This window comes from Microtus pennsylvanicus, chromosome 12, assembly GCF_037038515.1.
Source record: "Microtus pennsylvanicus isolate mMicPen1 chromosome 12, mMicPen1.hap1, whole genome shotgun sequence".
Classification (NCBI taxonomy): Eukaryota; Metazoa; Chordata; class Mammalia; order Rodentia; family Cricetidae; genus Microtus; species Microtus pennsylvanicus.
This window is the reverse complement of record NC_134590.1, coordinates 9,099,830-9,126,521: the sequence shown is the minus strand read 5'-3', so window position 1 is coordinate 9,126,521 and position 26,692 is coordinate 9,099,830. Positions and strand designations below refer to the sequence as shown.

The 26,692-nt window shown below is 45.3% G+C and overlaps 1 protein-coding gene across 9 annotated transcripts in view; it reads right to left on the bottom strand.

Moving 5' to 3' along the window:
• Positions 1-2,902: 2,902 nt before the first annotated feature.
• Positions 2,903-26,692, bottom strand: part of Rasgef1b (RasGEF domain family member 1B) — a 492,122-nt gene continuing 468,332 nt past the window's right edge. For 4 of the 9 annotated variants that reach the window (XM_075942478.1, XM_075942481.1, XM_075942486.1 and 1 more), the window contains 13 exons: positions 25,651-25,833; positions 23,798-23,920; positions 23,015-23,152; positions 17,250-17,462; positions 16,724-16,798; positions 15,035-15,130; positions 14,844-14,946; positions 13,468-13,547; positions 12,758-12,853; positions 8,034-8,129; positions 7,373-7,496; positions 6,378-6,450; positions 2,903-4,281 (listed from right to left, as the gene is read on the bottom strand). In XM_075942478.1, the coding sequence (XP_075798593.1) occupies positions 4,257-4,281; positions 6,378-6,450; positions 7,373-7,496; positions 8,034-8,129; positions 12,758-12,853; positions 13,468-13,547; positions 14,844-14,946; positions 15,035-15,130; positions 16,724-16,798; positions 17,250-17,462; positions 23,015-23,152; positions 23,798-23,920; positions 25,651-25,833 (1,425 nt within the window). In that variant the 3' untranslated portion in view covers positions 2,903-4,256. Of the gene's footprint in view, positions 4,282-6,377; positions 6,451-7,372; positions 7,497-8,033; positions 8,130-12,757; positions 12,854-13,467; positions 13,548-14,843; positions 14,947-15,034; positions 15,131-16,723; positions 16,799-17,249; positions 17,466-23,014; positions 23,153-23,797; positions 23,921-25,650; positions 25,834-26,692 lie in introns of all 9 variants that reach the window. The other 5 variants (XM_075942477.1, XM_075942480.1, XM_075942484.1 and 2 more) reach the window with 3 other exon arrangements.

Here is a 26,692-nt window from a genome sequence, read left to right as displayed (position 1 = left end):
AACGCATTCTGCTAAACTCACTTTCCCACAGTGATTCATCAGGAGACAAATGATTTCACACTTTCATTTCCCCAAGCAGCGGGGTGGGAAGGGAAAGAAAGCAAAGCCTGGCTTAGGGAGACGGCAAGTTGGGTGTCTCATGAGGGGCACATCTTTTACAGCTCCCTCAGGATCCCCAGACTTTTCTCTACCAGTGCTGAGGGGGACAGCTCACACAGGTGACGAGACCCTAAGACTGAAGACACGCTGGCATAGAGAGAGGACAGAGGCTCGCTGAGTGCAGGAATGAGGCCTGCAATGGCTACTAGTACTAAAAGGGAATTAGCTGCCTGGGAACTTCTTCAGTGAATTAGAGGGAGGGAGGGAGGGAGGGAGGGGTAAATAATCCTCTGAAAGGCCTTGGGTCTTAAGTACAGAATTGGAGTATTGTTCTAGTTCACATCGAGGCAGTCTGCAACTTTGAGTTTCTAAACCACACGACTTGGAGACAGAAGTCTTCAGTCCCAAAATCCTTGTCATCATTGAGTAGAGTCAAGTGACCTTGACTACACGAAGCAGAGAATGGAGGCAATTCTCAGTCATCTAATCACACACACACACACACACACACACACAAACACACACACACATACACGAAACAAACAAAACACAAGCTTTGCCTTTCAACTTTCTGCAAGGCAGATAAAGTCCATGGCCTCCCCGCTTCATATCTTTGAGTTTTACGGTTAGTCAGTAGTCACTGACCGCGTTCTTATTCAGGAACTCCTCTGAACCCTCAGCTATAGCAGAAAACTGCCCTAAACTGCTTTATTCTCGGTCTGGCAGTCTCCTACCCTTAGACTAGAGAGGCGAGTGTTGTTTTGTGTTGAGAATCACGGGTGAAACAAAAACCACCCGTGAATGGTGGTGGCCACTCATAGTCTTCAGCTCCATATCTACGGATGGAGTCCTCACACAAGGAGCAGGGCAGCAGCAGAAATGTGCCCAAAGAGAAAGGGTGCTAGGAGAGGGGTAGACTTGGAAGGAGCCGAGGTTCCAAGACAAAGGCCACAACAGGTTTAATTGCAGTATCTTTGTTAGACATGGGCCACCCCCTGGCGCACTGAGCTGGGTCCTCAAAAGCAAGGGGTTATTTCAAGTAGGGATACACTCTCCTGTTATCTACCCACATCCATCTTCGGTCAGACCCCAGCCAGGCCCCAGCTCAAAGCCCTGTAGGTTTGGAATGTGTGGTGGGCATGCCTCAACACAACTACTGATGCCGCCTGGTGCTGTTCACGCTTGCCTGTACGTGGGCTTCCAGCCAGCCATACAGGTCATACATGTGTCTACTGAACTCCTGTGAAGGCCACACACACACACACACGTGGCACAAAAGGGAGAAATACTCAGTAGAGTCCAGGAAAGTTTCCACATGGTTTAAACCTCTGGCTCACTCGGATAGTAAAACAGAACGGGAAACCTTCTCTTTAAACTGCCTTAGAATCACTAGTCATAAGACCGCATTAGAAAAAAAACAAGATCAGTGGCCATATTTAGGTATCTCATGTCACAAGGGTAGCGGTTTTGAAAACCTGAGCGAAAAGAACTACTTAGATAAACTATACTTTCCATACAGGGACAGAGAGTAAACACGTGGCTTTGGAGTCATCTGGTCTCTGCCCCAACTATAACACTGCGATTGCGGCAGGGAACAACCACAAGAGACACGCGTAAGTGGCTAGCATGACCATGGTCCCTTAAAGCTTTATTTACGGACACGGAAATTTAAAATTCCCATCGTTTCCATACAGCATAAAATGTAATTCCTTTTTCGAGTTTTTCAACCTGTTACCTGTATAGGCCATTGAGAACAAGTAACTGGCTAGAGGGGACGACCCCTGACCATAGACAGATGGAATATAAACATTGCTACTGTCAGCTACGGTTACGGCAGCCAGGGGAAGACAGCGCTAAGGGAATGGGACAGTATTGCAGAGGTATAGTCATCACATTTTAACGTTTTCTGTAAGATGTTTTAGCATCCTAAGAACTTGGCTGGCTGGTGAGAGGCAAGTCCTCCCAAAGCTAGACAGGCCTGCAGAGAGTGAAGGTGCAGGGGACTCCTTTCATACGCACCCCGACTAATTCCTAGTCTGTTCCACTGGCCCTCTCCATCGCCTGACTCCCATGTGGCATTTCTCCTGTCCTAATCATTTCAGGGCACCCGAGGACCGCCCCAGGCCCCAGGAATTAGAGATTAATGTTTGCCTTGCCATGCCTTTCCCAAAGAAGCCTTCCTATAAGGCAGGGCCTCTGTTTCTCTGCCTCCTGCACCTACTGATTCCCCTCCGGTCCTCATGGCTATGTCCTGTCCACTTCTCTGAGAAATGTAAGATCTCTTTCAACAGTGCTGGCTCTCCTGTGTAACTCTCAGTCACTTCCACCAATGTAAATCTAAGACCAGGATGCGTGGAGTCTAAAATGGATCCAGGACCCCAGCATCACAGAGGCCCCACGCCAGTCTTGCAGGTTGAAAATCTTCAGGGAAACAAGATTCCCCAAGCTATCTGCAAGGGTACAAAAGCCTGGAATACCCTGATGAGTTAAAGCCTGGCTCTGCATTAAAAGGCCTAGTTTAACCCTGTGCCTCTCATTAGCTCTTCAGCCTTCGACAACTTATCAGAATATTCACATTTCCTGTTGTGCACCTAAGGGTGGGAATGACGGTGGCAGAATCTGTGCTTAAACACCTTAGAAGTGTCTGAAACATGCTTGCTAGGGTTTCTTTTCAGAGCACAAATACCCATCCATGCTCATAGTCCTAAGACCCTCCTTCAGGAGTGCACACATTCTGAACCTCTAGCTATAAGCCCACCCAGCCACAGTTCTGTCCAAAACGCAAAGAAAGACGCCACACCTCTTGGCCACAGAGTGTAAAATGTATTGACGTTGTCAAGGGACGACTTGGTTCAGGCCTGTTGAGACAAGGCATGCGCAAGGCGTGCTGGTTCTCAAAACAGCATCAGAGAGGTCAATGAACACGCCTGGGGTTGGAACTTGGATTGTGCGTTTTTATTAGCCGGGCTCACTACTCTAAAGTTTCTCCTAGAGCATGTCTGAGGGCTGCTTTCAGAGCAACTACAGGCCTATTAGATGTTAACAAGGTGAACTGGTTCACAGTGAGACTGACCATTGCGCTACCAGCAACCTGGTTCTCATTAGCTTTGTTCACTGGGGGAGGAGGCCACTTTTCCAATTTCCTCCTCATTTACACATGTAATCACCAACAGGCTCCAGAAAATAATGAACAATAAGTTAGTTAAAAACAAATATGGTTATGTCATAGATTTTTTTTCCCCCAAGACCCTTAATGTCAGACCATTTACATTTACGGGGATGGGTGGGGCGTTATGGGAAACTAATAACAATAAAAACAAAAACTACTGAAAAATACATCTATAGAACACAGGGGTCAGTTGTAAACAGCTCAGAGGGGCGAAGAAGACACCGTCCGTCCTTCCGGCAGGATGGGCAGGCCAGCGGGCCAAACTCTGCTTCGTTTGTCTGTTTCCCTAGTGGCTATTTTCCTACCACAGTGTTGCGCTTCATTATTATATTAAATAACTTATACGGGCAAGGAGGAGTGTGCTAACCAGCAGCCAACTCAAAACCTCCGGGGAAGAGGGAGAAGAGACGTTGACCACACTGCACACACTATGGGAACAAGGTCCCCGGGCAGCGGACATCCACCCAGTCTTCATCCTCACCAGGACACTGCTGGCTCAAGCAGAGGTCTGGGATCCAAACTGAGGTGTGTGTGTGGGTTCTCCTCCCTCCTCTCCCTTTTTCATTTAAATTAACAAAGAAACATGGACTTCCATAGAGCCAGCACTTGGCTGGGTAAGTTCCATTAGCAGCAAATGTTCAAGCCAAAAAAAAAAAAAAAACAACCAACCACACACACACAAAAGAAAACTCCATCCAGGTGCAGAGCTGTGATTCACGTGGAAATTCCAGGAGATGAATCATGGGCAGAGCCGGGACTTTTAGAGGATTCTTTCTCAAGTGTCTTCAATGAGCATTTTGGTCTCCACGCTCTGAGTGCGTCTGTTGGCTGTAGGAAATGAGTTCTCCATCTGCTCTGCAGTTGGGCTTGCTTGCAGGGTCTGCACTGATTGTTCCTAGTACTAGATGCCAGAAAACAAAGGCCAGGCCCTCCAGGGTCTGTTTGATGCAGCAGCAGCAACAACAACAGCAACAGCAGGTCCCATATGTTAAACTCTGCCCAGCAGGCTGGACCTGTAAGGCAGAAGGCAGAGGATACTTGTATTGGCTCAGATCGCCTTGGTTAATGCTCATCTCTCCTATATTTTCAATGTCTTTTCACATAGTGAAACGATGGGTAGAAATCAAGATCTGCAGGAAAACTGCTACACCCTTAAACAGTTATTAATGGAGACAGCCAAAGCACTGCTATTGTTTGGTTGAGTGGTTTGATATTAAAACAAAAGGTGAACACCATTAATGATAACATGTGCCTGATAGCCAGGCTTATGCCTTAGGCTTCAGTTGCTGTGATAAAACACAAGGATCGGAAGCATCCTGGGAAGAAAGGGTTTATTTGGCTGACACCTTCCACATCACAAGCATCGTCAAAGGAAGTCAGGGCAGGCACCTAGAGGTCAGACTTCGAACCAGAGGCAACAGAGAAGTAAGTGTTGCTTACAGGCTGACTCCTGATGGCTTGCACTCAGGACCACCAGTCCATGGCTGGCTCCGCCCACAATGGGCTGGCCTTCTCCTGTCAGTCATCAATTAAGAGACCGCCTAACAGGCCAAGCAGGTGGGGGCATTTTCTCAATTAAGTTTCCTCTTCCAAAATTATTCTAGTTTGTGTCAAACTGACATAAAACTTGCCAGCACAGTTTACTTAGTAGGATAAAGGCAACTTCCACCGTGTTTTCTATGATCACTGAAGGGAAACAGCAGGTGATAAGGTAGGTGTCTGCCCTCTGCTGGGGGCTCAAGTTTGCACTGGTGTTCTGAATGTAGGAACATCAGGAAAAGCATCTATGGACAGCAGCTCACTGCTTCAAAGCTAACGGGTACATGAGGTTTCAGGCAGGAACTGCCATTCTAAAGAGTTTACTGACATTTTTATCCTTTCTGTGGTTGCTAGGCCTTGGCCAGCACCTGCCATGTCCTAGCGTCATTCTGGTGATGCGGATGGGCATTATAACCCAGGCTGGCTGCAAAATCACTGTGTAGGCCAGGCTAGCCTCAAACTCGCAATTCTATTACCCCAGCCTCCCAAGAGCTAAGATTCTAGGTGTATGTCAACATGCCTGGCGTGCAATCCTCAAAATCATTTGGACCAGATAAACATTATTGCTGAACATTTCTGAATTTACACAACTGTAAAGAGATCCCCACATCCATGCCTGAATTCAGCTAGCACACGGCTCTCTCACCGCACATTTTCGGTTTCACCCACTGAAGTCTTTGGTTACGTCAAATTTTTTGGTTACCATATACTGTGTGTAGAGTCTACAGAGCCATGGGAAAAGCATGCAATCCATTCTTTCCTGTCAAGCCTTCTATTTGCAACCTAACAACTGATTGCCACAGAACAGAGTAAAAGAAAAGAATTATGGGTAGGTTTTGGGTTTTTAAAATATATCTGCATTTCACGTGTAATTCAGATACTGAGTTGCAAAACTGATCTGTCTACTTCTTCAAATTCACACACACACACATAGGAGCTGGTATCTGGCTGGTAACCGACTGTGAAATGATACCCTACCTTCAACTGACCTTAATTTTAACCAGCATTTTTGTTGTTGCTTTGCCCAAAAAGAGTTTTAAGATTAGAACTAGTCAACAATAAAGTCTGGACTTACAATGATAGAAAAATGGTATTTTAAAATTATTTATTTTAGTATACCATGGGGTAATCTCAGTTTCACATTCTATTACATAATAGGGGAAAAACTGAAGTCATGGTATTAGCTGCCAGTGCAAGAAAAAAAAAAGGAAAACCAATAAAACTGAGTGATGGGTTGGCTGGGCGATGGTGGCGCACGCCTTTAATCCCAGCACTCGGGAGGCAGAGGTAGGCGGATCTCTGTGAGTTCGAGACCAGCCTGGTCTACAGAGCTAGTTCCAGGACAGGCTCCAAAGCCACAGAGAAACCCTGTCTCGAAAAACCAAAAAAAAAAAAAAAAAAACTGAGTGATGGCAATGAGAATCCTAGGCCAGAGAGATTCTCTGAACTGAAGCTAAGACTCTGCCAACATGACGAGGTAGGCAGGGCCCGCCCACAAGGTACATACATGGCTTTCCTGCGGGGACATTGACGCTGCCTTCAGACTAGTACAAGAAGCACCGAGACTCACCTTAAAGACTTCCATCTGTCCTTCTCTATGTTATTTTCAGGTCCTTCACTCTCGTAGGATGCCAGGTAGAGAGCTACAATCAACCAAAGGAAAGAAGAGTACGGCGTGAGTGAAGCCTTCTGATACCTGACCCCACGGCTAGGAAGACCTGCCTGCCTTAAGCCTGACTTCCAGAACACCCTTCAGATACGCTGGAAAAACACAAAACGAACAGCACTTCTCATTGACCAGCTCAGCAAAACCTGCTTCTGATTGGCCACTTCAACAAAACCCCTGCTTCTGATTGGCCATCTCGACAAAACCCCAGGGCTCTAAACGGAAAAAGTACTTCATCACCCAAGAATTTATGAGGCAAAAAACTTTGAAAATGCAAGCCATACAGTGCTGTTGAAGTACTCGGGTTTATTTTATTCCTTACAAAGGAAAGGGTCATGGCTCTTTCCTGGAGCCTCAGAACTTTAATAAAGGCCACGTGCATGTTGTTTAAATCAGAAAGAGCAACATCTCAAAACTGTATTGATCTTACTTATAGAGATGAAAACAATCAAGTTCCCGCCCCCGCCCCAAAACAGGCGACAGGAATTCAAAATGGCGGTTGGACAGACACCATCAACACACCATGAGGGTACAACAGTGCAGCAGAATAAGTTCTCAGGTCTTCTGCAGAAGACTCGCCTGGTGAATCTTCCTATGCAGAAGCAATCCTTTTTTCCTGCCCCCACTGCCCAATGCTTTCACAGTCAAGGCTTCCCATAGCTTTCTGAAATATTCCTTAATAGCTTTCTACTTAAGCTCATCACTGCAGAACAGGCATTAGGAAGGATGCTTAAATGCATTGTGTTTGGCTGATTAAAAACATTTTAGGGGTGAATTGCAAGAAAGAAAAGGGTGGATCAGCTCAGAGGCCTGGTTTCGGAAGTGAGAGCCAACCAAGTAGAGACATTTAAAGACAGGATCTGGGGGTGTTCAGGGCAGGAACGCCCTAAAGGCCTCACCGTCTTCACTGAACACGGGCACTGAGAGCAGGTACTGTAGGACCTTCCGGTCATGCTCAAACGGACACTCCACCTGCTTCCACGTCATGAACTCGCTCACTTGTTTGGCCAGTTCCCAAAATTTCTGAAAGAGAATTAAAAAATTGTAGGGCAATTGTCAAGAATGAATGGGCTTGCAAGACACAACTCAGTTTGCAATGTACCCAGTTTTGGAACTCTGGGATCAACTCTTCTTCGCTTAAATTAACATTATATTTGCTAAGTAGGGAGGGTGAGATCTAGTCACGTTCCGTCAGGTGACAGCACTGATGGGTGACAAGGTTACTAAGCTACTTGGTGGTGTTCATTTCTCACAGGCAGTAGGGGAATAGCAAGCTTGTTCCAAGCTGTGGCTCTGCCTTGCTACTGACTGGGACACTTAGAAACAAACCATTCCCACTCCTATCCTCTGGCATTAATTTTAATATTTTTAGGTTTTTGAGACAGGCTCTCACTATGTAATACTGGAAGGCCTGAAATTCACTATGAAGATCAAATTGGCCTCAGACTTGTGGTGGTAATCCTCCTGCTTCTGCCTCATAAATGTTGAGATTGCGAGCCTGTACCACCATCCTCCCTGATCCCTCCTCTAGATAGCCGTACCCTACGTCATTACACTCACCTCAAAGTTGACATGGCCGTTAGGAAGACGGTTGGCACAGCCCTCGTTGAGGAAATAAATATCTTTGATTAGGAGACTGAAGAATGGTATCACAATCTAGAAAGAAACAGATCAGGGTTGCCTCGGTAAATAAGACATTTAACCTCTTCTTACAGACAGAAGTGATTAAGGAACAATGTGGATTAAGGATTATGTGGAAGGCCACAATGAACAAGTGTACACTGCACGTCCGCAAGACAAAACTCGCTTCCTTACACGGCATAGCCCAAGATGCAAGTGTCATCAAGACCCAAGCACAGTAGGGACTAGCACTATTGATAAGTGGATGGATACTTTTTGTACAGTTTTTCCGATTTTCTTCAATGTTTAACTTGATAAAATCGAAAGGTTCTGACCAAAATGAAAGTATATAAAAGGACGCTATTCATTTAGTGACCCCTGATTCTAGCAAAGACCTAAAGGCACATGGCCTATCTCCTGGTTGTGCTCCAGAATGCTCCATCACCACTTAGACATCTACAGTTTAGTTGACGTTTTCTTTCTTTCTCCTTGTTTTTAGTTGTCGTTTTGTGTTTTATCCTTGAAGCCTTTGCTCAAGATAATGTGACAGCTGAAGGTTTTAAGCAACAGTTGCTACATTTCCTGTTGAAGGAACCTGGCCGTGTCAGAGAACATGTACGTGCCTGCTGTCTAGGAAAAACCCCTTGGGAGGACCTGGCACCGTCTGCGGCAAGACAGATGCTCCTCAAGAAAGGGAGGGAGAGAAATGTAGGAAATAAAATTAAAGACTGTCCAGAGGACAGTATGCGTCTCTGATGATACCTTCTTGGCCCTGATTCCTTGGTCTGAGGAGGTGGTACTCAGCCTAAAGGAGCAACCTTTAAAGGGACCCTAAGTCTGACCTCGTCCATCACAAACAGAGATCAAAGTGCAGATACAGTAACTTTTATTTTTTCCCCTCAAAGGCAACATATTCGAATCAAAACGTTCTGCAATGTAAATAATGCATCAAACAGATTATTTGGGAAATTCTGAAAACCCCAAGATCAGGTCTTTGAAGTCTCCTAAGCTCATGACTCATGGTGTGAAAACGAAGTTTTGGCTCACACACAAACAGTAAGTAACAATCCACTTCTAGAGAGAAACTCCGACCGTTTCCCCCTGAAGTCATTTTCAAAAGGATAAAACACCTTTCAAATTTTCGTTTCATTGATCTCTGAGGATAATCAAATTTATCCTCAACTTTACTAGTACCCTTGACTACATAGTATTTGTTCTTGTCTGTGGAGCCCCTAAAGCAGAATTAGCAGGGAGTGTGGGTACTTTCTTCCCCTCTGACATTATGGGCACAGGGCTGGAACTAAGAGCAAGACAGATCTGAACTCCACCTCTTCCAAGGAAGCCTTAGGCTGGGAGGTGCTGGGCTATGGACTCCTAAAACACTGGCTCTACAACTGGCTAGTAATAAAAGCCAGGGGCTGGAAAAATGCAAGGATTTTGTTTGTAGGTTTTGTTCTGTTTTAAATGTATGTGTTGTTATTTCTGGTATGGCCTAGGAGACATACGCCTTACATTTTTAAGTCGCTGGGGGAGGGCCTCAAAAGAATAATGGCTTCAGGGTGCATGAAAAATCATGTGAAATTTCAATGACAGTGACCACAGGATTTCTCTGGAGGATGACCATGCTCATTCATCTAGACACCGGCTTTCCGCTACTATCCAAGTAGAGTTTACTCTTAGAAGGCAATAAACACCCATCATCCCGGGATAGCTTCAGGGAAACGGAGACAATGAAAATCAAGGGGTAGTAGTTGACAGGGCAGCAGCTTTGAAGAAAGAAGTTCCTGGGCTACCCCAGTTCTTGGGGCTGGACTGTGAGCCTCAGGTACTGTCTTTGATTGGTACTTAGACTCAGTTCTTGTCACAGCCTATAAACTGCAGGAGGCAGAAGGGTTCCTTCTGTGAATTTTGCCTTCAGTCAGTGTCCCTACACGATGCCCTACTACCAACAGAGTTATTCTTCCAGGAACTAGGCAACACAGCCAGCCTCCCTTGGGGCACTTGACTGCTGTGTCTCATGCCCATGAGAAGGAGGGAATCTCAAACTTCATTTCCTTCTTCACTCATGGAAGTCCCCACCAGCTCTGCACAACCAATTGAACAGTGAAGAGGAGAAGAAAATAATAACTCAGGATTGTTAACGAGAAAAGTATAGAGAACAAGTCTTGTTTCTATTAGGTCCTGCCAATATTATTATTGGGCAAATTTCTCAAGTAGCCATATATAAACTATTATATATATGGTAGGGTCATATATTCCTGACTGGCCTGAAGACTTACTATGTAGCCAAGGGTAACCTCGAACTCCTCTAACTCTCCTGAGTGCTGGGATTTCAGGCATGGACCACCTTGTGTGGTTTTGTGTGGTGTTGGGGACTGAACTCTACTGTTTTTGTGCATCCTAGACGAAGACTCTACCAACTGAGCTACACTGTCAATTTCCCCTTAAATAATATTCTGAATCCTGGGACTAGAGAGCTGGCTTAGCCGTAAAGAGCACCGGCTGCTTTTCTAGAGGTCCTGAGTTCAATACTACATGGTGGCTCACAACCACCTGTAGTGAGACCTGATGCCCTTTTCTAAAGTGCAGGCACGCATACAGACAGAGCACTCATAGACAAACACATAGAATACATATATCCATTCTGAATTCATTTGGGGCTGGTAATCTCAGCTACCAGGGCGGCTAGGCTGGATGATTACAGGCTGAAGACTGTCCGGAATTCCTTCTCAAAAACAAAACAGTGAAATGATGGCTGGACATACAGTATAGTTGAATAGCAGAGTGCTCCCTGGTAGGGGTAAAACCCTGGGTTCACTCCCTAGCACCGTAAAAGCAAAACATTGGTAATTCAGAGTCAGCCTTTGTACTTGAAGGTATTATCAGTTCCATGTCTAGAAGGAGATGCTAATGAGGAGGGCCAAGTCTACAGAAACAAACAGAATAGCAAAAAGATGGAAAACCACATAATCACGTGAGGCATGGTTAAAAACCCAGAGCCACAAGCACTTGCAAGGAGGGAGACTGCTCAGAGAGCACCTCAGCACTCCTGTGTGGAAGAAAGATTTGATTGGCTTCCTAATAAGCACCTGGAACGTGCTTCCCCCCCACACAAACTGGAGATTTGAAAAAGATCAAAGACCATGACTCAAGATATGCTGCCCAGGAGACTGTAAAAGGGGACGTTGCTTTGGAATCCTTCTGCTCAAGATAAGAAAAATAACCTCAATGTTTAATGAAGGCTAGATTTAGCTGGACATGTTCTTATTTCTTATTTTTCTATCAGCTTGTTTGGTTTTTTTTTTATCAGCTACAAGGTAAAATCTACAAATTTATGCAGAACTGGCTTTTAAAAGCAAAGCAGGAAGAATTTACTAAGTGGCATAAACTGTAAATAACTAGGTTTGTTTTCTTTTCTGGGAACAACTGTTAGGGTTTCACAAGGGACCACTCTTGGTGGCTGATGATGGAGCGGCAGTCCTCAGACAGACTCCACAGCCTCCTCCCACCGCTCACTGAGGGCCATGTGTGAGCCTGGTATGAACCACAGGGAGATGGGGCGTGGTCTCACAGCCTCCCTGCATCCTTCACTTCAGGATGTGGAGGTCCTCCCACACATGTGTTCATCTTCAGAAAATCGACCCACTTCCGATTAGGTCGTTTCAGCAAAATAGAAACCCTAGCAAACTCTCAGGCACCTGGACGTTTCCTCGTCTAAATATCAGAGTGAATACATTGTCAGTGTTTCTCAGGAGTCACTAGAGCCGGTATTTCGTGTGTGATGACAGAAATGTCGCATGTTTAAAAGGAGATTTCGTCACAGTTCTTGAGCCTGATGATTCAGGGGGGACGTGACTTAGAAGCCGGGGAATGTTTTAATCCTGTTTTCCCAAGCTGGTTGAAAATACTACTTAACGCGGGGACAGAATTCAAATAGACAATAGCTGCCACTAAGAAATCAGCATTAGCTGTTTGTCATAATTGGACATTAATTCTCAAATAGCACGACAGACAATCTGTCCTTCCTCCACGAGGAACTGAGACAGAAATGGGCCAGTGGGACCAACAGAATCCAGAACTCCATAGATCCAGGGTGCACTAATGGGTAGGGGACAGACGACAGGATCATTCTTTTTTTTTTTTAGAAATTGCCCCTGTATTTTTCATTCCACCTACATATCCAATTAGTAACAGCAAGCCTAATGTTAGAGCAACTACCCTACTTTCTGAGAATAAATGACTGAACTGTAGGAGGTAAGCTAATTCTTCTGAAAGAAAAGGTTACATTAAGCGAGCTCCTTTATGCAGAACTTAAATGTCTTTTCCCCATTAAACCAAATTACTCTCTGGTGCTATTAGTCACCTATCACATGATTTAATTCACTGCCTTAAACACAGAGAAGACACTACAGAACACACCAAAAGCACAACAATGCAAGTCATATCCAATATCCAATGCAAAATTAGATTCCAAGTCACTCCTCTTTGTCCACAGCTCAACACGGCTCTATGGTCGCCTTCCTCGTGTGCCAAGGGATACGATGTGTATAAATGCACTTCTCTTAGATCTGAGCTGGCAACAAAACAGCCCCAGGGAGTGGTTCACGTGTCAGTATAAAACATGGCAACTCCCCAACAGGTAATCCACACTTTTCAGAGCATACCTTCTCTCTGCTGCTGTGAGCAGTCAGGGACCTTTGCGCTGCTCCTCGGAGAGCCGTTCTGTAGTTATAGAAATTGCTTGAAGGGTCCATCTGGTGCTGTAGAAAGGCAATGTTATTAACCACTCATTCTTTACTGTAGCTGTTTACAAGATCATGTCTTTAACTATACATACAAATTCAAAGTTAGTTAGGGAATTCATAGAGGTATGATTTACCCATCACATACACTCCACACACACACAACCCCTCAGGGTTATACAGGAAGGGCTGTTGGTATTAACCAAATTTGCACAGTGGTGAATAACTATTCTCAGGCTAAGGATGCTACACAGAAGTGTGCAAGGCAAACTGGGATGTTGACCTCTCTACTGTTCGGGATTCTGGGTCTATTCTGGCATACACAATCATGTGATTGGGAAGTCAGCATCTTCCATCAATCACTCCAAAATGCCCGCCTCTATTTTATAAAAGGATCAACCTTAAACCCAGTTTGTGTTGCCCTATTCCAGCCAGATCCCTCTCCTACCTCTGGGTCTGAAAGTCTTTTCCTTTGATAGTCCTACCTAATCAAGAGGCAGCACCACAGAGTGGTGCCTTGCTGTTCTGCCCAGGCTGTCCTGAAACTCAAAATCCTCCTGCCTCAGCCTCCTGAATGCTGAGATCACAGGCACGCTCTCTCCATTCAACTCTGAAACATGACTTTCACATACCTCAAGAATGTCAAACTTGGCAGTCTTCACTTTGGCCCAAGTTTTTTTTAGTCTCGAGACTGGGCTCATGTTCATACCAGCTTCCCGTTTAAAATGCACATGGAGAGAAGAAAATCAAAGTAGAAATGTAAGAAGTCACTCTAGCTTGGACTCCAAAAAAAGCATACGTTGCTAAGCATTAATAACTGAGTTCTGCACGTGTGGTAACAGCCTCGAGTTTTACACCATTTCCTTGCAAGCTCATCCTCAGTTAGGGCTGAGCACATTCTTAGGATAAAAACAGTAAACATTTTAGGGTATGCAGCCCATGTGTGGGGCATGACACTGCCACGTTGTACCACGTGAGCAGCCACAGACACACAGAAACAACAGGCCGTGGCTGCCGTCCTCCACACGTTACGCATAGATTCCAGGGCTTATGCTTTGCTGACATAGGGTCTCAAGAGGCTCAGACTGGCTGGACTTGGCTTTGAAGTCAAGACTTGAATTCCAAACCCTTCTCCTTCATCTCCTACGTGTTAGGATGAAAGGCGGAAGACTTCATACCTGACTAGATGAAGTTTGAATTTAGATTATATTTGTATGTGAGAAATTCTTTTTTTCCCCAATTTTTCTCAATCACTTCAAAAAATGAGAACTCTAGTTAAGTAAACGAAACAAGACAGTAGGTGACTGGGCCACAGGCTGTCCTTTGATGACCTGTTTCTCTTAATACGAAAGTTGATGCTGCTGACTGATGCTGTACTCACTTGTCTCCAGGATTCAGCTGGAGCGAGTGACAAACACAGACTTTTTTATTATTGATTTTTATTGGGCTCTATATTTTTCTCTGCTCTCCTCCCTACCTCTTCACTCCCCCTTCAATCCTCCCCCAAGGTCCCCATGCTCCCAATTTACTCAAGGGATCTTGTCTTTTTCTATTTCCCATGTAGATTAGATCTATGTATGTTTCTCTTAGGGTCCTCATTGTTGTCTAGGTTCTCTGGAATTGTGGTTTGTGGGCTGGTTTTCTTTGCTTTATGTTTAAAAACCAATTATGAGTGAGTACATGTGATAATTGTCTTTCTGGGTCTGGGTTACCTCACTCATTAGATTTTTAACAGAGGATAAATGAACAAAAGCTATTCAATAAATTCAAGGTTACTAAGGAAAGAATATGCATCTTTGCACCAATTTGGTTCCATAAAACATTCTGAATGCTCTGAATTACTCCAGATTAAAAAGAACACAGTTTTCAGAAAAGAAAGATTTCCTTTTCTTTCCTCCTTTTTTTCTTGTTTTTGTTTTCTTCAGGACAGTGTTTCTCTGGAAAGAAATTTTTCAATGGATACATTTTGAAAGCCCCATAAAATCAGTGTTCTCACAAAAATACTCACAGATTATTGCCATCAAGGAATTGAAGTTCCCGATGTTGAAACACTCTCGAGCCACGTCGATGAAGTATTCGATCATTCTCGCTCTATGTTTCTTCTTCACGGGCTGTAAGGAAAATGACAATGAGCGGACAGGAACCCAATACGTGGGCCCAACAGCTCAAAAGTAAGCAGGAAAAAATGCACTGTCTCACCATGCAGATTTCTGTAGCGACCAGGTAGCTTAGGCGATTGAACCACTCTACGTAAGCTTCTAAGTTTCTCGTTTTCTTCCGCTCACTGTAGCAAGTCTGTGGAGAGCAATACGGGCAGATGAGGTCTGGAATACACAACACGCTGATGCACTATGTTCCTCTGGGGTCATGAGTTCTCTCAGACCCTCAACTCCAAAGAAGGATTTGCTGGTTCGTTTTAACCCCCAGCTTGCCACAAACGAGAATCCGATGGAGGAGACTCTTAGTGGGGAATTATCTAGATCTGGCTGGCCTGCCAGTGTGTGGGAGACTGTCTTGACTGTTAATGGAAGTAGGGAAGAGAGCCCACTGAAGGTGGCACCATTTTCTTGAGGCAGGGGTGCTAAACAGTATGAGGAGCGAAAGCTACTGGGCACAGCAAGGGAAGCGAGGAAGGGCACAGGCCGGGCTGTACTTAACTTCTTTCTACTCCATTTTTTTCCTTTAAAGATAAAAGTCTTATTTTTGAGAAACTTGTTGCCATATATTTTTTAGAGAAAACAACATAAGAAAACAAAAATGTTACCCTTCCTTCATCCAAGGAATAAATAAGGGCATAAAACCTCTCCTTAAATGGTGGCAAATCTCTCTGCTCTTGACTGTGTGGTATGACTAGCTGCTTGAATTCCAGCCTTGATTTCCCCTCTGTAGTGTTCTGGAATCTGGAAGTGTGAGGTAAATAAGCCCCTTCTCCCTAAGTTACTTACTGTCTGGATACTATATCCCAGCAATAGAGATGTCACTAGAACAAGGGTTGCAGGCTCAAACAGGATGCAAATGCCAATTGCTATCAACACAGCAAGGAGTGGCTGAGCGTGCGGGGCTAGAAACCCTCTCTCACATTTAGATGGGAGGCAAGATGTCGGAGCACCATTTACCCAAAGATAAATGGAATTCTACGCTATTACTCTCTTGCTTAGGGTGAACAGGGTGAACGGCACACTGTTCAAAAGCAGAAGCTCATCTTATCTTGGAGTTCAAGGCCACGCTTGAAGAGGTTCATTAATCCCTCTTTCCTTCCTTTCAGAAGACACAAACAAAAAAAAGTCCACTGGCCTCCTACTGAAAATCATGTCTTCACTTCCCATGCGGAGTGAAACTAGTCTAAGGCCGGAAACAGCTGTGGCCTTGTCTCCCCGAGAGACTTCAGCAGTAGGCGAAGCAGCCACAGACCGCCTAACAATTCAAAATGCTTCTAGAGGTCCCACTCTAGAAAGAAAAAAAAACCTGTGCATGTGTTCATGAAATGGACTGTGTAGGTCCAGGACCATGTTCTTTCTGTGTGTACTTTGCCATAACGCTGTCGTGAGGGATTCACTTACAGCAAGGGACCAGGCTAACTGGAGCTCTGCTGGGCAGGCTGGATGTACATCCTGTCTCCTGCCCCTGCTGCTGAATCACAGGCAGACTATTCTCTTTGATTTTCTTTCTGGCTTAATCTGCTAAAACCATTAGATGCTTTTTATCATCTACCTTCAGCACCACAAACACTTGGACCTTGCCAGGAAGGGCTTCTTAAATTCCTAAATAAGGAGGAAGTGATGGGGTAAACTATTGTACAGGCACTTAAGAGACCCAGCCCAAGAAAACAACAGTGAATCACACACAGCTAATGAAAAACACAAAAACAAACAACTTGATACTAATTACCTTATCATTGTCCAAGGGGTCCTTCTGCACGAATGCCTGAACAAATTCTTCTGGACCAATGTAATTGAGTCTCTCCTGAAACAAAAGCCAACAATATTAAATAAACAATATTAAAGAAAATGAAAAGAAACAGATGGCCACATTTCCCCTTATTAATTTTGGCAGCACCCCCAAATTTCTTAGATTATAAAATAAGCCTTTAGCCCTAAATACTTTCTTCATCTTCAAGAGGTGAAAGGAGATGTTTCATAAGACAGCTGAAGAATGAACAGTTATAGGAAAATAATTAGAGGCAGAAGATAAAGAAGGTCAATAAACCTTGCTTTCCCTCATCTTGTTTAGTATGTGTTTATGAGTAAATTCCCAGGATATCAGAAACATCCATATTCAAATGCCAAAAACAAAACACGCTTCAGTTTTGTGGATTGCTTCCCTTTTGAGTTATTCTGACCTTTATCAGCAAACAGTCTCGTTGCCAAAACAAACAATTCTGGGGCCACAAAGGGCAAAGAAGATAGGGCCTTACCAGCTCGATGTGAGTCAGCTGCTGGGCCAATGTGTAAGGGTCGCTGCAGACCGTCATGATGTCGCGCTGTATGGATTGGGGCTTGGTCTTCAGGACCGTGAGCCGGTCAGTGGCTGTGGAGCTGAGCTTCGCCAGGACTTCCTCGTACTGGCTGAGGGCGGCGAGTTTTCGGATGAGACACTGCATCATCTGCTGGACGTTCTTTCGGTACGTCTGCTAGGAAGCAAGGGGAGGATGACACTCTTGACCTGCCTGTCCTTTGCCAACCTCAGACACCCTGCCTTCAAACGCTTTGAGCTCCACCGGCTTCCAGTGTAATGGATACTACACACAAGGAAGTGCTCTCTAGTGAGAGTGTGCCTGTTCACTTCTGTTAGACGAAACCAACGTGTATCTCAAAGCAGATCATCCTCTCCGTGTTCCTATAGCCGCCTGCATGACTTCTCCATTCCTATCACTTTGCCTCATTCTTCTGAGGGCGTGGAAGCTACGTGGGGAGAGCGCACCTTACTTTCCACTCCCCTGTCATTCACTTTCCTAACATCTACAATGGAACTGGATACCCATTTTTGTTATCTGACCTATTCTTGATTCATGTCCATTTTTTTCCCATTCATGAGTTGATATTGATGTCCACACACACTCTGACACGTGGCAGTCAATCCATTCATCATCCATCCATCCATCATCCATCATCCATCCATCATCCATCCATCATCCATCCATTCATCCAACATCCATCATCCATCCATTCATCCATTCTCCATCCATCATCAATGCATCCATCATCCATCATCCATTCATCCATCATCCATCCATCCACCCATCATCCATTCATCCATCCCTAACCCCTTCCTCTATCCTTTCTTTGCGTATACTTATTTAATACGGTGTTGCTCTTGTCTTTCTTTTCTGGCCCCAAACTGCTAACAGCAACTATCCTTCTAGGTAAATGATGATGCCTACGTAGACGAGAGGAATGCAGGCTGACACAGTGCCAGCTGGTCACTTAGGCTGACAGTCCCAGGGAGTCTACCAAGGCAGGCAGGCCCGTGCTTATGCCTCACTGGCTTTTTAAAAGGTGCCTGATACCATCTGCCAGAATTGGCAATTTGGAAATTATAAATCTAAAAGGCATAAAAAGTATCTTTTTTTCTAATTTGGCTTAGAGTGTGTTTAAACACACACACACACACACACACACACACACACACCTGTAGCTGTTCACAATAAAGAAATTACAAATCTGAAATTGGCTACATCTCATGTAGGCAGAGGTTCAAAGCAACCACTGCCTTCTCCATCTTTTTTCGTCTCTACCAGGCAATGACATCAAATACGCTCTTAAGCAGGCCCACTGTATACCCTCTGTTTTTCTCTACTTTCACAGAGCAAGTGGGGCCTGAGGACTGGGAGTTCAAAGTCATCCTAGGGATAAGCCTGAGATACATAGGAACCAGTCCCCACCCCACCCCACCCCCCAAAAAAAACCCTCACCTTTAAACAACCTATCACCCTTCTAGGACTAGAGGTGGAAGCTGGTAGTCTAACACTCAAAGAAAATGTGTCTTTCTTTGGTACCCAAACCAATCAAGGCTAAGGAATGTGCTTCTCCTTCCCCACCCTAACCTCACCTTTCTTTGGGAACACTGAGATACACTAAAACTAACTTGTGTTTACTTCAGTCTTCTGTACCAAATGTCCTTATAAATGAGTGCTCCTGCTACTTCTTAAAATTATGCAAAGAGTTCTTGAGACACTTCAGCTGCACCATGTACCATCCTAAGTAGAAAACATGTTATAAGGTTGCCTTTTTACAGCCATTAAAACCTACTTACAAGAGTAACCCACAACTGCCATTACTAAAATACGAAACCCAGCATGATGTGGCTAAGAGGATATTGGTCAAATTCTTCTAAGAAGAACTCAAAGGTTTCTAAACGGAAACTTACTTCCCTGAACCCACCGTTCCTCGGGTGGTATCTGAACCTGTACAGAGAGCCATACGTGCCCAGGGGGCGCTCTGGGAGGATGCACACAAAACTGACAACAGCTGGCGCTGTGCAGAGAGGAGGGATTGGTATTTTTACTTTGATTTGGTGCAAATACAGTGGAAGCCCACCTGGTGGTATTTCTCGGACACCATACATATGAGACATGTGTAGGAAAGTTCTTTTTCACTTGGAAAAGTGAAAAACTAATCTTCAAAATGTCCATTATTTACATCCCACACGGGTTGTCTGGGCACCTCACACCTCACCTCTTCCCTCTCAGGGTCCCTCACACAAAAGACTTCGGGTAGAAACAGCCCATTTTTCTTCAGGTCACCACCTGAAGGTCCCAGCAGAATAGCAAGGGCAAAAGAAAGGGCTGAGTAGGAACAGTCTGCAGCCTGAGTCCCATGCGGAGGATTCCCACTGAGCAGGGGTGAGTACTGGGAGAAAGATGGGGGAGGGGGTACTGGGAGAAAGATGGAGGGAGGAGGTACTGAGAAAAAGATGGGGGAGGGGGTGCTGAGAGAAAGATGGGAGAGGGGGTACTGGGAGAAAGATGGAGGGAGGGGGTACTGGGAGAAAGATGGGGGAGGGGGTACTGGCAGAATAATGGGGGAGGGAGTACTGGCAGAAAGATGGGGGAGGGGGTACTGGCAGAAAGATGGGGGAGGGGGTACTGGCAGAAAGATGGTGGAGGGGGTACTGGGACCCTTTTCAGTCTCTTGCTTTCATCTGATCCCTTTGAGGAGTGAGGCCCTGCGTGGTTAAGCATGCTTCCTCACTGAGTCACGAACTGCTAAATGTGTACTTATTCTTTTTTATGACCTCAGTTGCCAGAGACAGTAATTACCTGGCAAATAAAGACAGAAGTCCTCATAGAGACCAGCCCCTTAAGGAAGAGAAAATCGCGTTCTATCCACTCCAGCCATTTGTCATGGAATTCAATCATTAGATTCATTTCATGATTCTTCCCGGCGAGCACCAATAAACCACCCCATTTGGGGCAAATCCCCAGGGGAGAAGCATATTAAGCCAAATTATGTGGAACTGTCCTAGCAGATTCTAAGGAACCTGACTAAATTATATACAGGGCACACCTGGATTCACCGAGTGCCAAAAACCTTCCCTGAAGTCAGAGGCAAGAAGCAACAGGCCCTGGTTCAAACCCAAGCTTCTTCCACAGGGAGGAATGATGTCTCCCCATTCTCGCAGTTGACTTCTTTGTTAATCCGCTCAGTTTTTCTTTCTTTCTTTCTTTCTTTCTTTCTTTCTTTCTTTCTTTCTTCCTTCCTTCCTTCCTTCCTTCCTTTCATCCATTCATCCACCCATCCATCCATCCGTTCAAATATTCTGAGAACCAACTACATGCCAGGCATTCAGACAGGAGTTAAAGATGTCATGGGGAACAAAGAGAGCATCATCAAAAGTCCAGCGGAGCCACAAACAATTTAGCACAAATCCCAGAGTACTGTGAAGCAAAAAGCACAAAAGCCAAGAATGGGAGGGGCTGGGACTGGAGTTGTGAAAGGTCTCTCTGAGGAGAGAGGTTTAAACACGTGACAGGAAGGAGACCGCCAAGACAATAAATGCAGCAAGAGCCTCTACCGCACCAACATTAGCAGCCACTCAGTGCCATGGTTTCTGGAGATGGGAAGGGAGCGAGCAATTTGGTGGACGAGGCAGAGCACACTCCACTCAAGCAACGGTTATGTGTGGACCCAGTTCCTTAAGTCTGGATAAAAGCAGCCGCCCTGGCCAGTCAAGGCAGATGCAGCCTCCACTTGACGGAGTCCCTGTTTCCCTAGGAGATCTTTCTCGTGCCGTGCCACCGTCAAAGCCAGCTGACTTTTCATGGTGTGGGAAGAGTAGGCCAGTAACACAAATGCCAACAAGAAGCCAGAGTCAGAAGGCTGTCTGACCCTCTCCTCCACGTCACCCAATCCCTGGAGGCTTGACCTTGTTTATAAAGATCAGACCTCAGTTGGCAAACAGAAAGGATCAGCATCTCTGGTTTCAGATAAGAAAGACCAATAGCCATCAATAAGGCATTTTCAAATCACTGCATTTTATCTGTTAAAAAAAAAACAAAGTGTTCCTTTTGGGAAGAAACAGTTATAATCTAATTTCTCTGGCTAATAGCTCTGTACAATTGAATGGAAATGAAAATTTGATTGTGACTCCTCACCTTCATACAGAAACAGCCCTAGGATGGCACCTATCTTGGTCACAAACCAAAGCCACTGAGCCAACCCTGGCCCTGCCAAGCGGCCAGTAGCAGCCACCCATACAGAATGCCTGCAGCAATGCTACCCTGGCGGACTTTCCCTTTTGTGGGGGTTCATTCACAGCAGCATGAACCTAAGGCGGGAAAACTGACTAGAACACTGTGCGCTCACCACCAGCTGGGAGTTCCACATGATGCTTAAAGCAACAGCGAAAGCCCCTGAGTTGAATGCCACACAAGACAACCAAGCACAGAGCTCTCAACAGCCGGGTTTTCCTAACTTCACTGATCTCGGCTTAGGAAAATGGCAGCGTGAGCATTCCCGTGAATCAGGACAAGTGTCTTGAGCTCTTATCTGTGCAGCACGGAGCTGAGAGATCGGCTTCTTCAGGGAGCTGTCATGGAGGGGGCAGTGTGTCAATGAAAAGGACATCCCTGCCCTGTCAGGTACTCCAGCTACTTCTCTCTAGGTGACAGAGTTACACCGTGCCAAACTTACTCCCAGACGCTTATCTGCCGCACGGAAACTACAAACATATTCTTGCCCAGCAAGCCTCAACACACAAAGTTAGCCCTCCAGGCCTGCTTCAAATACCTCGGCTCTGTTGAAGCTGCTTAGCACCTGCTATCAAAGGCTGAGTTGGCAGAGGTGATATTTATGGAAGATGACCTAAGAGACCTGCTTTGAACCTCCACTTATTCCAGGTCCTAGCCTTGAATCTACTTCCGGCACCAGAATACTTGGATCGTTTCCTGCACGCCACCCCCAGCCTGACACCCCAGTTCCACGAATTACCTTTGTTAATTATACAACACTTTGTGCTCTCCCTTTGATCAAAGTGTGCGCTGTGAACACCATAAAAGAGCAAGCGAGGCCTCCTATGTGAAACCCACCTAAGAAGACTTTGTTTTCTCTTGTTTTCATTGCATTCACCATCACACCGGCTCGTGTATGCCACACGAATGTTCTACCAGCCCCAGATTTCTACGTTTTCCATCTAATGCCCGGAATCCCTAGGATGCTTTTTCCTTCCCCTGTAAATTATGTAACCAACTGTATTTCCCTTTTATCTGGAACGGACCAATCACAGCCGTCCTTTCCAGATGCACTCGCTCTCAACACCGGCATATGTGCGTTCCCCCTCCATAGTCTGGACTGTCTATTTCTAATGAGTTATTAATATGCTATTTAGTTATATCTACTGTAAGTGTAGGTAGACACACAGAGAGAAGAATTAACATGTGAGCTGGGTCAAACCTTTGAAGAACACAGACCAAAGTGGAATAAAAACAAAACGCGCCTGGCCACACGAATTAGCATGAACACAGCTGGGAACAACAGCCTAAGACTCCAGATCACACTCATTTAAGGGCATGGAATAATCATTCACCATGTGACACACCAAAAAGGCCAACATATGCTATGCTGAGGGCTGGCTGAAGGCAAAAGAAAAAGGCAGCGCTGAGTTCTGGGTCAGTTCAGCCCCGCTTCCCTCCCAGTTTCCACCTGGAAACCCCATTGGCTCCACTACATTCCCGTGACCAACCTCCTCGCCGCTGGCCATCCTGTGTGCCAGGTCCTTTAGGTTTCTCATCATTCTCTCGTCCCGGAAGTCATAGGGAAACGTTTCCGTCCACTCTGTCAGGAGTTGAAGAATTTTAGGTGCAATTTTTCTCATCTGGTTCTAGGGAGAAAAAGAAATCTACATCAGGGATATCCACCACCAGGGTCTGCGTTAAATAAATAACGAAATAACTGTGTCACTGACTAACTTCTGGTGCCGCACGTTCTCTGGGGAAGAAGCAACAGCTATAGCCCCCTTCATAGCAATGCCAAGTATAGTTAACAACGGCAGGACAGTCCTCTGTGACTTTTTTTTTTTTTTTTTGGTTTTTCGAGACAGGGTTTCTCCGTAGCTTTTGGTTCCTGTCCTGGAACTCACTCTTGTAGACCAGGCTGGCCTCGAACTCACAGAGATCCGCCTGCCTCTGCCTCCTGAGTGCTGGGATTAAAGGCGTGCACCACCACTGCCTTGCTTTTTCTGTGACTTTAATACGGCTCCTTGTTTTATTGTATTTTGTTTTATTTTGCAGTGCTAGGGAGCTAACCTAGGGCTGTACACAAAGGAGGTAAGTGTTCCATCACTGGCCCACTTCTGCAGCCCTACCCCACAATTCCTTCACACCAGCCACTGTGCCAGTTAGGGCTACGCAGGGGTCACTTTTGGAAACCATCACCATGAAATCTAAGCCAGAGTTAGCAGATCCAAAAAAAACCCCAAAACAACAACAATAACAACAAAACCCATAAAACTCAAATGCTGTGTTACCTTATCACTGTCCCCTTCACTGAGTCGCTGGTGCTCAACACACAGGTGGCAAACCTTGGCCATCAGCTCGTACGGATGCATGAATAACCGAGAGCTGAGCAGGAAGGTGAATATGTACGTTCTCTGCAGCAAGAGAGAGAGAGTCGTCTTCGTCACCACCTCTCTGAGTTTGCGCCATCCCAGCACACTATAATCTCCTCATACATTGGAGCTAAGAGGCTGTGGGTTCTGGTAAATGCCAAGTCCCCTCCACCGCCACTTTATCTTTCCCCTTGAAACATACTAAAAATCACAGGATAAATTCGACTCCCGAAATGGCCCAGAGGACATTTTCTTATCTGTTATCAGGGAGCCAGGATGTATTTGTTTTCCAGTGTAATCAAGAAGAATGAAATTCAGCCCAGCGAGAATCAAGGCTGGCTTAAATAGGTTACCCACATTAAAGAAGGTCACATGTCCACATACTATTTTAACCAATAAATAACAACGGAAAAACAGAAACCCTACCCTACCCGCATTCAGTCAAGAACTGCCCAGTGTGTTCCGTGCAGCACACACGGTGTTTGTGTTACAACGTTCGAAGGCTGACTTTCAACTGACCTCCTGGCTTGCTCAAGACTAAGCAATCTGATAAAGCACAATATAGCACTATATACTTTTCTCAAGCAACCACTGATGAAGTGGTGATTATTTATGCTAACAGTTTCAGGTTCTCCATCAAAAGAGGAATTCCATGGGTTGTTGGCTCCCCCGGCCCTCCTTCGGCACCTTTAGTGCTTCATAAACACTTACAGTACTGAACAAGGGATTCCTTATACTCTCGATAACAAGTTTGCTATCTCTGGGAACATATTTGAAAAGGCTATGTAATGAATCACGCAGAGATAACTCAGTTAAGGACATTACGGTGAATTACCATTGGCAAGCGCACGCTCTCCTCTGCAACACGAGGTTATGATTGTATTTATAAAAACTAATAAATGTGGTCTCTAGGCATTTCCAGGAACTCATCATCAATAAACGGCTGCCTGTTAAACTCAACCTTCTTGTCCTTCTAAATCCCCCTCAACAGACACAAGAGGGGAGGGGCGCTCACGTGGCCCAGAAAGACCACCTGGCTTGACTGCTGATACTGAGAGGAACCAGTGAGTAGATACGTCTCCCCTTTTGCCTCTCGGAACAACCAAGACTGAGCTAGAATACAGCAGCCCTCCCAGGTTAGAAAGTGCTGTCTATGCATGTCAAGAGAAAGCAAAAGTGAGGCCCACACCACCCGATGTCTGATCTGTAAATTACTGCATCTGTGTGTAACTTATCTCTCTCTATGGACTTTCCCTAGGTACATTAAAGTCACATGACAGAAGCACCCAATGCTATCCTTAATTGCATTTTCACAGAGCAAGACATCAGCATGGATCAAGTCTACAGATATCTTTTCATTTAGACTGCCTAATGTGGTGGACAACCTAAAAAAAAAAATCAGATGTGGAGACTTTGCCTATCTGACCCATCCCCAGGCTCAATGTGGTCTCAGAACTTTCAATAATTACTGTATAATTTCTTCTTAGAAAAAATTCTTAGCGACCAAAGTAATTTCCCAGCAAAGATAGTATGCCCGTATACCATACTGTAATTTCTTTCTTTCTTTGTTTGTTGAGACAGGGTTTCTCTGTAGCTTTGGAGCCTGTCCTGGAACTAGCTCTTCTAGATCAGCCTGACCTCGAACTCACAGAGATCCACCTGCCTCTGCCTCCTGAGCGCTGGGATTAAAGGCGTGGGCCACCACCACCCGGCTCATACTGCAATTTCTAAGCCATACCAAAAATGGGTTTCAGAGGAACACTGATACCTACATCTGGATAGTAATCCACGTTGGGTACTAAGTGTTGGATAAGTGCCTCCAAAGATCCAGAAAGGAGGTTGTTGTCATGGTAACACAAGCCCCCGCAGCTGTCCTCTGCAGACTGGTAGAGGTTTCGATTGTAACCACTGCTGTCAAACATTGCTGAAAAGGGAGGTGTCTGAGGCATACTTTCCTAAAAAGAATGAAACACAAGAAAACACAATCATCAGTGACATGTGATACGAAAAGTAAGATTTCATCAGTAATTCTCATAACAGCGGAAAACACGCAGCTTGAGGAAATAGCTGTGACACACTGTCAGAACCAGGAAGAGCCCAAGTGCTCTGAGTTCACACGTACACACACACACATGCAATCAAATATTACAAACTGCTTAGATCCAGTCTGGACTGGAATCCGCATGGTGTCGTTTTTACACACGTTCCTTTACAGTCACTTGTGAACAGGTGTAGAGGAACCTGGCTCCAGCTGCTTAACCTCACTGAGCCAAGAATTTTCAAGTCAAGACATCACCAGGACGAATCAGATAAAACTGAAGGAACCTGACAGGCACTGGACATGTGGACGAGCACCAGGGCTGAAGTTGAAAAGATCTTCATTTGCAAGAGGCCTGGAATTAAAGGGCACCGATTGCATCTTTGCCTGTGTGTGTCTAACGTGTGTGTCTGTGTTTGCTCATGTCAAGAGACATCATGCTGGCTCCCCAGCGTGTTATCTGGCCTTTGCTCCTCTCGTCAGCTCTCAGGTTTGGGATGCTGTGTGTGTACTGTGTGCAGAGCCTGTCTCAGTCAACGGGCAGGATGAGAAGGCACTTTATATTTGGGAACAGGGAGTACTGCCTCAGTCTAGAGAAGTTGCTCTTGACCCTCTGTATTTTGCTACTCAAAAAGCCCATGTCAAACAGTGTTCAGTGCAGGCCGAAGGTCATTAGGTTATTATTGGGATTCCTGGGGACCTAGTGCAGGGCCCTGAGAGCAGACTCAGATTTCTGGCCGCGTGTCTAGACACTGGAGGCATTCAGAATTCATGGA